General features: G+C 44.2%; 1 protein-coding gene across 1 annotated transcript; it reads right to left on the minus strand.

Annotated features, from left to right (window-relative positions):
• Positions 1-6,821: 6,821 nt before the first annotated feature.
• TAF9B (TATA-box binding protein associated factor 9b) lies at positions 6,822-14,157 on the minus strand. The gene is made up of 7 exons (XM_090060846.1): positions 14,104-14,157; positions 13,871-13,952; positions 12,069-12,205; positions 11,857-11,991; positions 11,077-11,158; positions 10,190-10,303; positions 6,822-8,893 (listed from the first exon to the last, which is right to left on the minus strand). Exons 1-7 carry the CDS (start codon positions 14,152-14,154, stop codon positions 8,727-8,729), a joined length of 768 nt encoding a protein of 255 aa, XP_089916972.1. The 5' UTR covers positions 14,155-14,157; the 3' UTR covers positions 6,822-8,726.

The raw sequence follows: 14,157 nt of genomic DNA on the forward strand, positions 1-14,157 counted from the left end.
GGTAAGTCACTTAGAGGTGAGGGCCAAACCGGTTCTGCAGCCCTGCAAATGGGGATGGGCATAGAGAGCATGTGACAGTCTGTAGGGTAACAAGCAGGTTGGCAGAACTGATCCCCATCCCAAGTTGCTGGGAGACAAGCCTATGCCAGCTGTTGCCGCCACTGGCAAAGCAAGAACCTGCTCTGGAATCCCTCAGTGTGTGTTCGTTACCCTGAAGAGAAAAAAACAGAGTAGGATTTGGGGCCCCTGTTTCCTTGGGGATGCTCAGCCTAACAAAGCAAGAAAGGTGGGCTGACACCACTTTGTCAACTGTACCAGAATAAGGCAGGGGTTATGTGGCCACAGCCAGATGGCCAATGTCAAGAGTGCTTTGTCAGAAAGATTTCCTTCCAGTAAGGTGGGTACTTGACCCTAAATGACTTGGCTGCCCAGACAGACCATTAGTGTCTGCTGGGGTAGGTGAAGAAGTGGAGTAGCCTCAGAAGTGTCATAGGGAAAACATTAACCAGTACAGCACAACATGCCAGTAGGCTTCTGTTCTGAAGGTGCTGTGTGTGGAGCTCACTTGGTTGCTAGCACAGGGTGGGGTGTTCACACTTGGGGAGGATGAGAGTAGGGTGCATTTGCACCTGGCAGACTAGATCAGAGATGCACAGCATAAGCTAGCACAGGGCTAATTTCACTGGTTGCTGTGAAGGGACTGCTAAATAGAATGATTAGAATACAAAGGATGGGGAAGGTGGGGGAAATGGGACACTGCTGGGAGAGGCAAGGTGGGTCAGAGAGGAAAAACAAAGCTGGCGGTAAAAGCCACACCAGGTAATGGGATAAGAATCTCCTGTCTTGGTTTAGACCATACTTTTATCATACAGTCTGGGTGACTTCTTGTTCTGCCATTTTTCATTCAAGTTCATTTTTAAAGTATTATCCAAGAACAGCCACTGAGGTCAGCAGTGGAGCACGTAGGGATGTTAAAGCATTCTGTCACAGCCTTGTGTATCCTGGAATTGATGTCAGATCAGTGTTTGTTCTTGTGTGGAGGGATTGCCCGGCCTGTCCAGTACCAAAAGCGGAGGGGCACTGTAAACAGGTGATGGTGTTGCATGAAGTTTGTAGAAGTGCAGGTAAATGAACCTTGATGTTTATTTGGCCTGTGTTGATCAGGAGGCACAGCTGGCATCTGAGTCTCCAGCAAGAGCTGGTGCTTTAGTGAAAATAGGACTTAGTCTGCTGGAGAGAAGCTGGTTGAGGTTGTGAAGCTGCCAGTAAGCCAGCTTCCCCATGGCTACCTTGAGGTGGTCATTGTTCCCCACGAGAGACGAGGTCATTACTGATGTGCTCAAGTTTGGGTTCTGTAGGTGACAACCAAAGGCCTTCTGTTGTCCTTGTCTCGGGTGCTATTATAGCAGGTTGGAGTGAGGTCTGAGTCTGGCTCTTGATTTGAGTACGGCTTGGTCCCAGAAGTGAGCCTCGGGCTTCTCAAAGAAGAAAGTCACCTGAAGACCTTGGATATTTATGACAGTTGTTAGGAGTCGAAATGGAAGTCTGTTCCTACACGTTGCCGGATGGTGATGTTGCTATGGTGCTGTGCCTTAGTATTTTTTTTTTTTTTGGAAGTACTAAAGCACGGCACGGTATAGATCGTTACTGCACCCTGAACAATGGCAGATGAGTAAATTTTGCAACTACATCACCATAGTGGTGCACTATAGCTGGGGAACATGCTGCTACAGTGATGCAGCTGGCAGTCATGTGTAGACGCACATGATTCCTACATCATCTACATTGCCATAGGATGACATGTAGACGTGCCAAGAGAGTTGAAGAGCAGTTCTCCAGCCATTTGCATTCAAATGTATAATTCTATTCCACTCAAGGGCTTCTGACATGACAACTGAGACAACTGAAGAGCCAGCTGCTTTACCAAGTCTTGCTAAGCTTGTGGCTGGTGACTCAACACTCTCCATTCGCTTAAGACTTTAACCATTGCTCTTAGACTTTCATAGATGTTATGGTCAGAATAGACTTCAGTCGATCATTGAGTCCGACCCCTGCATAGGCAGGATAGGGTGCTGGGTTCAGATGAAGTGTGCTGGGTTCCTTTCCTCTACACATCCTTGAATGATTATCCTCTCCAGTCCGTCCATTTGTCTAACCAACTGTCCAAACTAACCCAACAACCACCCTGAAGCAACAGCTTGAAATGACTGCACTCACTGTCTGATACTAAAAGGAGACTGAAACCATGGGAAGGCCTGCCCTGGAAATATAGATCTGCCTTGCCTCCCTTCACTTTCTGTTTCAAGATACGTGAGGCAGAGACCTGCCCTCAGCCTACCCTGGGAGGTCTTATCTCATTTCAAGGCTAGGAATTCCCCCAAACCTGAAATCACTAGGCAATCCCCCCACTGCAAATATGCACTCCCCCTAGAGCTGTCAGCTGGCCAACACTTGTGTGCTTCCAGCCTGCTCCATGAGGGGCACTCAGCTCTGGGCGAGAGAAATGGGTACTTGGTGGACCAGCACCTCATTGCTCAAGGGCTTCTCCTTTCTTAACTCATCTGATCTGAGCAGTAGGAGGGAAGGGATAAATAGGCAAATCCCAATACTAAAGCCAGAATCATGGCCTAGAAGAGGCTGTTCACATCTACCATGGTGAAAGGCTATTGTCCTTTCCTTCTTCCATTGACAATGCTGTATACTTAGGAATACAACCAGTACTGAACTGTGCTGCAGAACACTCCTTCCCTTTCAAAAAGATTCCAAAAATAGTGTGCTTCAGCAGGCTATGATAGTGTTTCCTAGCACCAAAACTGCAGCTTTTTCTCCAAACCAGGCCCAGGAAGATGCCTGTCACCTTGGCACTAGTTCTGCAAGCTCCACCCTCTGTCTCCCAAGTAAGGGCAGGCTGGCAGCAAATGTGGGAAACCTGATGTCACCAGTCACTGCCCAACTGTGCAACCCTTGGCTGGGCTGGTGCCCACAACTGAGTATCATATGCTAATAGCTATGAGAAAGCATAACTAGCACTGGGTGGTTGGGGCCCAAGGCCTGGGTGCCAGGTTACAGTGGGGACTGGGGACAGGAATCAAGCTGGGGCAGGGAGCAGAGCCACACAGGCCTGAGGGGGGAGCTGGAGCTGTGCTGTGCTGTGCTGTGGTGGAGCTTGTGCAAGGCACGGTGCTGGTGCAGGCAGCAGGATCACCATGGCTCAGTGCTTCCCTGGTAGGTGGGAACTACTGGGAGCCTTAACCTCATGGGCAGCACTGTAGCAAGGCTCCCCAGCAGCAGTGGCATCTCAGTTGAAGATTATGCCACTAGCTCAGCAAGCAGGCTAGGTCTCAGCCCACAGGGCATGCTAACTGCACTGGAGCTGGAAATGAAGCCTGGGCATCTACTTGGAGGTACAGCCTGATGTGCTACCCAAACTGGCCAAACACACTGCACCCACCACAGCCAGTGATCCAGCCCCAAGCAACAGGCTCCCAGCTCTGGAGGCGTGCCTCTCCCCGCAACATGCCTCTGCTGGTCTGGCCTGTCCAGCTTGGCATGGCGCCACCTTGTCTAATCAGCCTGCTCACTCCCTGGGTCCGACCTGCCTGCTCAGCCTGCTGCTGGGGTGTCACCCTAGTAAAGGTGCTGTCCCCAGCCCCCGTGCCCATGCTGGGCTGGCTCTTGGCCCCACTCCCTACTTCCCTTGCTCCTCCACCAGGCTGGTGCCAATCTTTTGGGGCGGGGGGGGCATTTACCCATATGGCAGTAGCATGCAGGAGGATAGGCAGTGACAGAATTGCAAGCCTGATTAGCACTGGCAATGCTTGGAGGCTAAGCACCATCAACTTCCCAATTTCCCACCCCCACAAGCCCAACAGCTGCATGTTGAAAGCTTCTAGTCTCCCCCCATAACCCATTCCTGAGCAATCTTTTTGTTGCTTTTGTTTTGGGGGGGGAGGGGAGAAGGAGCCAAGGGAAGAGTGGCAGCTGCTTTGCGTTAGAGCTGTAGCAGTGTTTACAGACACCCTACAAAGATGTTGCTTAATGGTGGCGGACACTGAGCTTTGCAGCTGGTGAGGCCAAAAAAACCCCAAACCAAAACCATAACCCCCCCCCCCCCCCAAAAGCAGCCAGCCCTTTTTAACACCCCCCCCACCCCCCCACGGTCACTTGGTTCAGTGGTTAACATCTGTTAATACAAGTGTATGAAGCTCTTTGGCATCCCAGATGTGGGTACAACTGGCTGCAGATACTGCGTGCACTGAGCCGGCTTGTCTGGAAGCAGCACTGGTTGTGCACACATAGGCAGTTTGATTTTTTTTATTTCGTTGGGGCACTTGCCCAGGGGGTTGAGGGGTGGGAGGAAGTGGGTGAGTGCCAACACTAATACCACAGTGCCCAGCCTGCTCAGCTGGCAGCCTCCAAGCCCTGGCCTGGCACAGCTGGACTCAACCTAAGTTGTAATTAGCCACCTACAACTGGTGCTGGCTCTCTCTCTCTTCTTCCCCTTCCTCCCCACATTTATTTCCCAGGACATTTTGCACACCTACCATTTTGCACTGGTATTGTTTATTCCCCAATGTCCACCAGGGAACTTATAAGCTCCCCTAATTGTGCAGCACTTACTAGTAATAGCATCTCCCATGTTATAGCACTCTCTATTCAGGGGTTATAGCAGTGATTCTCAACCCAGGTGCCAGGCTTTTGGCTGTAGCTGTGTTAATCCAAGGGCATAGGTAGGCAAGTTCTTTGAATAGATGTGGTATCTTTTATTAGACCAACTGAATAGTTGGAATAAAGTTCTTAGCAAGCTTTTAGGCACAATCACCTAGGAAGTCTCTGCTGGTCTGAGTCTCCAAAGAATGGGAGACTGTAGAAGTGTGGCAGGATGTCAGTGAGAACATAAATAGGTAGAAATTAGAAAGACACAAGGTAAAGCAGTGAAGGGAGGGGACAGAAAGCAGGGGAAGAAAAAGGCCAAAGGGCAACATTACAGTGATAGAGTACAAGGTAGAAAAGAGGCTGGTCTGTGAAAAAGGAAATAGTTGGAGATCAGGAGGAAACACTACAGTGGTAATAACACCAGGTAAAAAAGTGGATCTCAGTGAAAAAGGAAATAGTTAGAAATCAGGAAGACAAAAGGACATAAAAGCAGAGGGAAGGGGGGGAGAAAATGTGGGGGAAAAGAAGAATGTAAGAGGCTAGGCAGGTTGTAAAGTGTCAGGTGAATCAGATGTCAGGCAAGTTGTAATGTGTCATAAATCCAATGTCTATACTGAGTCCATGATTTTTTGCATCCAGTAGATTTATGAAGTGAAGTTCGTAGGCTTATCTACAAAAAGTGCTTTGTAAGTTCCCTTTGAGGATTAGAACTGAGAGATCAGAGAGGGAGCAACTGTCTTGTGAGAAGTGTGCCCCCACAGGTAGTTGGGTATTCTTGTCTTTGACGGATTTTCCGGGTGTGTTCATTCTGGTGTGCAGGAGTTGCTTCGAGTCCGATGAGGAATGCTTTGAGTCTAGCATGGTTGAGAACCACTGGACACCAGCCAGCACAAACTCTGGAGGGCATTCCTGTTTGTCCCCAGAGCAGTCCTTACATGGATTGTGGTGTCCATGCCCTCTATTTGTATTTCTTTACACTGCTGCTTTCCTGCCTTCTGATGGTCTCTCACCATCTTTGTCCTCATTTCTGTCTTTCCCACCCTGCTTGTACTCTGCCACCTGCAGGACTAATCTGCTGTCTGCCATTCCTTAAATCTTTGCTTTTCTGCTTCCCACCCAGAAATGCCAATTTCTTCATTTTACTGCCCCAGCTTGCTTTGGTCTGTATACATATTGGAGGTTTTGCCCAGCTTCCACCAGGTCACTGCCTCAAATACCCACGTGACATCCATTTTCATCCACATTGGTGCTGGCTTTTTTCTTATCCTGTGACACCCCATCTACCCTATTTCCATCCCACTGTGTATTTATTTCCTGCCATTGACAGCAGGTGGATCGTCTCAATCTTCTCCTGGCTGCCTATTTTGTAGTTCTTTTTCCTATCATGTCAACCTCAATTTCAGGCTATTCCCCTGCTTACTCACTGCGTTTGCTGACTCCATAGGCTAAAAGGTAAAAGCCAAATGCAAAATTCATGATATGACCAATTTCTTTAACAGAATGACAGCTACTTTATTTTCTGCAAGTTGCCTAAATATGTTATCTTGCAAATGTGAATCCAATAACCTTCTACCACTGCTGTACTGAGTCATAATTACTAATAATTAAATACTATTAAACACAATCAGGTTTTTATAACGTTGCTGCATGAACTCAGCAGGTTTTGAAAATACAAATATTAGAACCTGAATAGTAGAAAATATTGCTCTGAGCTCTGACTTATAATCAAGGGCTTATATTAAAAAAATGCTTAAGTACAAAAATTGTTGCCTTGTCACTTGCTATTTCTTGGGTCCCCTGTCTTGACTGGATATTGCCATACTGGAAGCTGCAGCTTCTGTAAACAACTGGGTGAATTGCACGTATGTTCTTTGCAAAGACCAGTAGAGTTACATAAACCTGAGTTTTCCAGATAAGCAAACTTGCAAAATTTGATCTTTGTTTCTCATGATCACTACTTAGGTTGGACTGACAGTCTGAATCTATGAAGGGATTTTCTTTTTAAAAAACCTTAACTGATTTAATTTTACAACAGAGGTGCTTTCTGCGTTCTTCCCAAATTAACTCATAAAAAAATCAAGCTACACAACTCTCTTCTTTCCTATTCACTTTTTTCTCTACTTGCCACCCGATTCTCATGTACATCCTTAAAAAAAAAAATCAAAGACATTGATATTCCTTTATCAATAAAGGCACTGAAGGATTCAAAACACATAGACCTTAGCACATGTGCGTAATACCAGTACATATGTGGAACCAAATTCACGTCAAATGAGAAAATGGACGAAGGCAGCACTATAGACACCGCAATGTAGGAATGAGGACAAAATGCATGCAACATGCTGCAACACAGCATCACTCCACCTTTGCAACCAAAAAACAGACTGCTGAGTGGCTGGGATTGTTTAGAGGCACTGGATAGTACTCTTCCTACCAGAAGACCGAACATGTCTATCTTGAAGGAAACAGTAGATCAGTGGTTCCCAAAAGGTGCACCATGAAAGCGCAGCAGCGTGCTCTGAAAAATGGGCTGGACTGGGCCCCAGTTGCCTTGGCCTTATGTTACAGGACTGCCTCCTGGCTGGTCCAGCACTGCATACAGGATCAGGCCCATGGACTGGATCCAGCTGACAGACCACTAAGTGTGCCACCAATTTTAATTTGGGAGAAAAGTTTTGGAAACACTGGGTAGACCACGTGCTTCCCTTCTCCTCCTCTCAAATGCCAGAACAAAGCAGGATCAAAGCAGCAGTGATTTTTTTGTTATCAATACATGATTTGCAAGTGGATTCAGTTTGAGATGTCACAGAGCTCAAAAATTTCTCTGTATAAATACCCAATTTTCTTTTTGAATCTTAGTAGGGACACAAAATTCATGCTTCTCATCTCATACGTCTCACCTCTACCTGTTAAAGATTGGGAAGAGAGTAAAGGATTAGGAAGGCCGAAGGTTACGAATGATCTTTGCACCTCTCTCTGAAGCATCTATGCCTGACAAGTAAGCAACAGAGTACCCAACAAAACGGAATGCAAAGCCAGTCTGGCAACACGCATTAAGGTTAAACAGGTTCTAAAAAGTTGATGTACTTTGTGTTCTCACGCACAAAACAAGCAATTGCACCAAGAACTGTCTTTTAATTTTGAAAAAAATGTAACAATTGGTCTGAGTTTCTCACAGTTGAAGCTCACTGGTGAGGCTGGTCTACCAGAATTGACTTGGACAAAAAGAGTGCTCTCCTCAAGCTCAGGGAATTCTGCATCATTTTATACTTGAACAGAACGTTTCTGTTGGTGAACATCCTGGCCTACCAAGACTTACTCAGGTCTGAACCCATTTCTCACTTATACACTGCAGTCTGTCATAGAGTGCCCTAAAAAAGTACTTATTGTCTATACAAATCTGGCCATCCAGCTTTTGACTCCATTACCTTTTACAAGACGCTAAAGTGGCACACTGAAGTGGCATATAGATAATGTTGTGAATAGATCTCAAGTTTGGAGTCTGCAGCTTATTCACAAACTTTGTTTGTGAAAGTGGTAAGTGTTCAGAAAAATCTTGCTGACACTTCTCAAAATGAGCCCCTTCTGGTCAATCATCTTTGTTCAGATTAAAACTTTCAGAGCCAAATTTCAGATAAGTGATGAAGTCAAGGTTCTACACCTTATTTGGAATCATTATCCTATTTCTGTCTGCTTTGTGAATTTCTGGTTCATTTGTAGCAACAGGATCACCAAGCCAATAGCACTTTTCAAAGCTGTAAGACTGTTGTATAAGAAAAACAAGTATTCAAAAAATCCTGAATAACAACAAACGGTTACTATCATTACAAGTGAGTTCTGAAGGATGTTTTGGGTCACAGAAAAGGTTAAAAAAAAAAAACATACACAAAACGAATCACACCACAGTGCAACTCCCTCAGTTACAGCTCTTCACCCCTAATTCCATATGGACAGTAAACATTTACATACTATTGTACAACTGCTGAAGTACATTTTGGCAATGTTTGTCTCCGGTATCCGACTCAATATGAATCGCACCTGAGAAGGGAGGAGGCCTGGTCAGTGCCTTTTTACAAATTATCATAATCGTCATCATCTTCATGCTTCCTTTTTAAGGGATTTGACTCGCTTGACGTGTTCTGCGACGATACCATATTTGTGGTAATAAGAATGTTTTTGGATCCAATTAATGAAGGGTTAATCAGAACGTTCTGAACTGTAGGAGTAGTTGGTGTGGCTATAGCAAAACAAAAATTAAAGAATTAAATCAGATGCTGTTAAGTGTATGACATAATGGCTGACCCTGCACTGCAGCAGAACTACAGATCCAGGACAGAAAGAGCATAAAAACACTTCATGGTAGAGAAGGTATAAATTTTTGATTGCAACTAACATCCCACAGAAGAAAGATCTGTTATGTGCAGACATTTCCATTTAATTTCCATACACTTTTAAGAGAGTTACCATCGCTCTGGCATAAATTTGCTGCATGACTGACCTATTACATGAGTTCTGTCTGGGTTCTTGGAATTACTATTCACACTGTTTGAGATTTTTTATAGGCTTGTGTGCTTACGACTAGCTGTTTACATTTGTTTGAACTAACAATAATTGTAAATAAATACTTGTTCCAGATATACTGATAGAAAAATAAAGCTTTCATATTCTATTTACTGTGGGAAGAAGCCTGAGTTTAACTGCAATGGTTTTGGCACATGTGCACTGCTTACAAGTAAGAGAACATATCTGAAAATTATTTCTGTTAGGCACAGCCCTCCCCACCCCCTTAAAAGAACATTATGGTCACAAAGCCAAGTATGTAGTCAAACACTACATAAATACAAGTAGGCCTTGGCCTTTCCCACCTTCAAAGCTTGTATTCAGCGATGAGCAGCAGTGTAATCAACAAAAATCCTCCCTGTAGCTGCTAATGTCCTGGGGACCCCTGTTCCGCTATAGCTGGAAATCTCTTTGAAAAATGGCATTTCCAAAATGAAGTATCATAGGATTGCAATGATGCCACAGCCTGAGGCTTAGGCTTTCTATCCTGATTTGGGAAACAATTCCAGAAACCCCAGAATTTTTGCAAGCCTGAACTTTAGTTTTCTAGCTAACTATGAGCATGACTGTCTGCAGCATACTGCTGCTATTGCACTCATTCCTAGAAAACATTCTCCAAGAGGTACAAAATTCTGTATTCTTTATATCAGTTCATTATCACTGCTCTTTTATTTTAAATTAAAATGAAGAACTTGAGCTGACTAATTACAACTGCACACGGGTTGTATTTTGGGAGGTAATGTTCCTTAATGTTGCATTAATGTTTTCCCGTACTGCTGAAAAGCGTGTCAGTAACTAAAACATTCCTAATGGCTCAAGAAAGTGAAAACTCGGTTAGGCAGCGAGAAGGGGATTTCCTGGAAGTAGTGTAACATGCGCTTTTGTGCTCAGAAACAAATAGCTAGTTATGTAGTCTTTAAAAAAAAAAGAGACAAGAGGTCTTTGACACATTGTTTTATACCATATATTTTACCTGATTTGACTGTTGCCTGAGAAGATGGGATCTGCACAGTAAACCTTTGACCGGCCAGCGACACCGGAGTGCCAACTTTTGTCGAAACCGATACTGTTTGTGCTGAAGGAGTACCTGCAATTCACAGCCATTTAATCAAAGGACTTATTATAGTAAATACACAACTTGTTCTTTCTATAATATAATTTGTATTCAAAATTGAACTTGCCACTTTCAAACAGGAAAGAATGCTTATTGTTATACTATAACAATGGACAAGGTCACTCCACCTTTAGATCCAATCCAGATCCCCACACAGCAAGGATTCTAGTGCATTCAATAGCAAGCAGGCAGTCACATAGTCACATAATATTCCTGTTCCAAGAGCAGGCACATAAAATATTTATTCAAACATGCCTAAATGAAATTCACATTGAAGCCAGCTAGCATCAGCTGCATTTAATAATCAGAACAGAGTCTGTATAGAAATCAAAACAAAGGACCAAAACCAATTTACTCAACAAATTTATTTTTCTCTTCTGAAATAGCATTTCCATTTGTATAACCATTCAGAAATACAAAAATGGAAATATCCAGAAATACAATGGATGGGTTAGCAATATGTGGGCATTAAACAAAAATAGCTTAAATGATCTGGCTTTTGTAATTCAGAAATAAAATTACTTTCATGAAACTACCCTTTGTTTTTTAAAACTGTCAGTCTGGATATAAATGTTAACAAGAAGTTTGAGTATTAATATTTCTTATCATTTTTTTAAAAACAAAACTTCAAAAGGATTTTGAAAATGTGAGGATATTTTTCACAATTCAAATCTATCCTGCAAGCTTCAAGTTTTCTTCCCTAAATAAAAGTCAAGGTACAGAATCACAAGCAAGCTGTCACTTACCTAATGTAGGAGTGCTGGGTCTGCTACTAACAGCACCAACACTGAGACGGGGAACTGTTATTCTTCCGGCAGAGGAAGAAGTCTGCAGAGACAAGAACACGCACCTTCAGTTTAGAATTATCACCTTAAAAAAGTCATAAACACTTCTTACCACCATGATAACAGGCCCCATCCTCAGCAACACTGAAGGGTAATGAAAAATGAGGGTGTGTATTCATATGCAACCTATTTTGACCAAGATTCATTCTATTGCAAAATTTGTCAAAGGGGACAAAAGTTCTCAAACTTTCTACAGTGCAGATCTCACTCCACAGATAAATTCATGGAACTGCCATCCATCATAGTCACACGGATATTGAACCGTCACATGATACAAATTCACTTTTAAACTCTGGTTATGCAGGAGCACTCAGCTCAGATTCCGTACCTGATGTTCCTAGAAATCATGCCTTATACTCAATATTCAAGCTGGGTTGACCGAATAGACCACTAGAATACAGCTGCTTTGAAAACCTTTGCTCTATCCAATAGGCTAACAACACAGCTTCTTCAATATACTACATATTCAAATATAATTGGGAGAAAAAATATTTTCAAAGAGTTTGTAATTGGAGGCAATTTAAGGCAACTGCTAAAGAATTAATTTCAACCATACAATTTAATATACCAGTTTGTGCAGCATCTTTTTATCTAAATAATTTTGGCACCATTCTTAAAGAACAATGTCAACACTAACCACTTTCTCAAATACAAATGCCACATGACTCCAAAAGTTCTTACCTTCTTTTGCAGTGATTTAAGTCTGTAGTTTGGAGCTGTCAGACAGTATCTGTCAGGTGGCAGTCTGGGTCCAGAATATGGCTTTATCAGTGGCAATGGCGTCTGGTTCTTTTGCCTTGCTATGTCTAGCAAAAACTAAAAACAAACTATTACCTTAGTATCTATATGCTCAGTTTTGTTATATGCTGGATCTGAAAATAAGCATTACTTACATCTCTTGGGGGAGGAGAGGTAAAGGACTGATCTGTTCGACACTGGATTGCTAGTCTCACATCATCTGCATCAACACTGGATTTCTTAGCATGACTTGAGTATATTTTTGCATCTTCCAGTATGGTAGTCACATACCCTTTGAAAAATGAATAAAGCCACCATTGAATATGGATAAAAAACAAACTGCTTTTCACACTGTATATACTTTTCACAAAAACTAAGCAAGCACTATTTACGATATACCCTTTGGGGAAACATGTACAAATTCTCTGAAAAATAAGATTCATCTCATTACAATCAAATATATTACAATGCTAAGACATTTATTATGTATGACAAAAATAATCTGTAAAAATTAAATCCCTACCATGTAATATACATACCATGCAATGTAAATATCTATTCAATATGGTTTTTAACAACTTGAACTTTTCTTCAGAATTTTGTGCGACAGGCTGCTCAGTGAAAAGCTAATGAAAACAGCTTGTCCAGGACAGTGCAGCAGTTTTTACAGGGCATTTGTTAATGCATTTCAAACACATCTGTCATTTGTGCCCATCCAGGGCAGCCCAATTGCAAAAGTACACCTAAACAATACAAGCTGTGCCGAGTTATACAGTGGTTTTATAATGAAAGAAAATGAGAAACTGCCCCATGCTTATTAAAGTCCTCACCCAAGATGAAAGCTTACAGCTGTACTGTACCCCAGGACTCTAAACTTCCAAGTATTTGTGATATACTTTGCAGAAACATTAGGAACACAGAACTTGCCATACTGAAATAGGCCTATAGTCTGCCTAGTGCATGGCCAAAGCTTACATTTCAGAGGACGTGCCTAAACCAAGCAGCTGGCACGTGTGAAACAATCAGTCCCTACCAATCTTACGATCTCTAATAGTTAGCGACAGTCTCAAGCCCTGAAGCATGAGGTTGAAGCTCCCTTCGAATGTGTTAGCTATCACCATTACAAATAACTAAGCAGTCTTACTATCTATGTAAACATCCAACACTTGGTAAACATTTGGCCTCAACAACTTCTTGTGCTAACAAGCTTCATAGCTTATTCATTGTGTGAAAATGACATCTAGACAAATGTCTGCTTGTTCTTTTATGACAATGCAAACAAAACAGACTCTCCTGCTATGCACCTCTACAATGCTTGTTATTTTATGTGCTTCTATCACGTTCCTTTGTGTTCTTCCCTGTTCTAGAGGCTTTCCCAAACATAACTGTTTGCTCTGTGGCTAGACCAAGAGAACGTATCAGCAAACCCTCCCCACATGAAGGCATAGCTTACACTAAGGGTGTCAAACTCATCAGTGGCACGAGACTAGGGTGTCAAACTCATTGGGCCCCACAGGGCAGATGAGTGGCATGAAACCAGCCCATGGCTTGAACTCCCTGCTGCCCTCTCCATGTTAGATCCAGAGAACGTACTGCATCCTTCAGCCAGCCCAGGATCTGCACCACACAGCATCCCCCAATCCACTCTGCACATGGCCTCGCCCAGATGCAGCGTGGGTCCTGGAGTGGCTGGAGCAGGCGCCACAGGCAGGGTGTCCTGGGGTCCATGGGCAGGGCCACTCCCAGGGGACACAGGTCACCTCAGCCCCAGGGGTTGGAAGGGGCTCACAGGCCAAGTCCTCCACCCCCTGGGCTCAAGCTGCAGAAAAAGCCTTTTGCCCTGCTGAACTTCAGTGCCCACTGCAGCAACCCCGTGCTGGGGGCAGCCAGGCCAGGCTGGGGGAGCTGCCGCTGCCGTCTTCCCATCTATGGGTGGCGAGCCCGGGCCTGCACTCACTGTAGGCGAACTCCAGCATCTGGTTGATGACGCGCGGCTCGTACTCCGCAATGCCCATGTCCTTCAGGATCTGAGCCATCACCTGCGGGGGACAAGATGGGCGGCCGCTGTGCGCATGCGTGGACCCCGCCGCCAGTGCCGGGCGGGGGGCCTCGGCCCGGCCCCAGGAGGGCGCCGTGGCCCCGGGAAGAGCCCGCCCCACCGGCTAGCGCCACCCCAGAACGCCCCACTACCTGAGCATCTTTGGGCGCACTCTTGGGAGACGCCATCTTGCTTTGCTCCATACC

Source organism: Crocodylus siamensis, chromosome 8, assembly GCF_052110815.1.
Source record: "Crocodylus siamensis isolate JL-2025a chromosome 8, ASM5211081v1, whole genome shotgun sequence".
Lineage (NCBI taxonomy): Eukaryota > Metazoa > Chordata > Crocodylia > Crocodylidae > Crocodylus > Crocodylus siamensis.

Bases quoted from the DNA above. Each gene is read 5' to 3' on its own strand.
- TAF9B (XM_090060846.1), bottom strand. From the start codon at position 14,154: ATGGAGCAAAGCAAGATGGCGTCTCCCAAGAGTGCGCCCAAAGATGCT. The intron at 13,953-14,103 runs GTAGTGGGGCGT...TGTCCCCCGCAG, and splicing joins GTGCGCCCAAAGATGCTCAG to GTGATGGCTCAGATCCTGAA. The intron at 11,159-11,856 runs GTAAGAACTTTT...TTGTCTCTGCAG, and splicing joins TTAAATCACTGCAAAAGAAG to ACTTCTTCCTCTGCCGGAAG.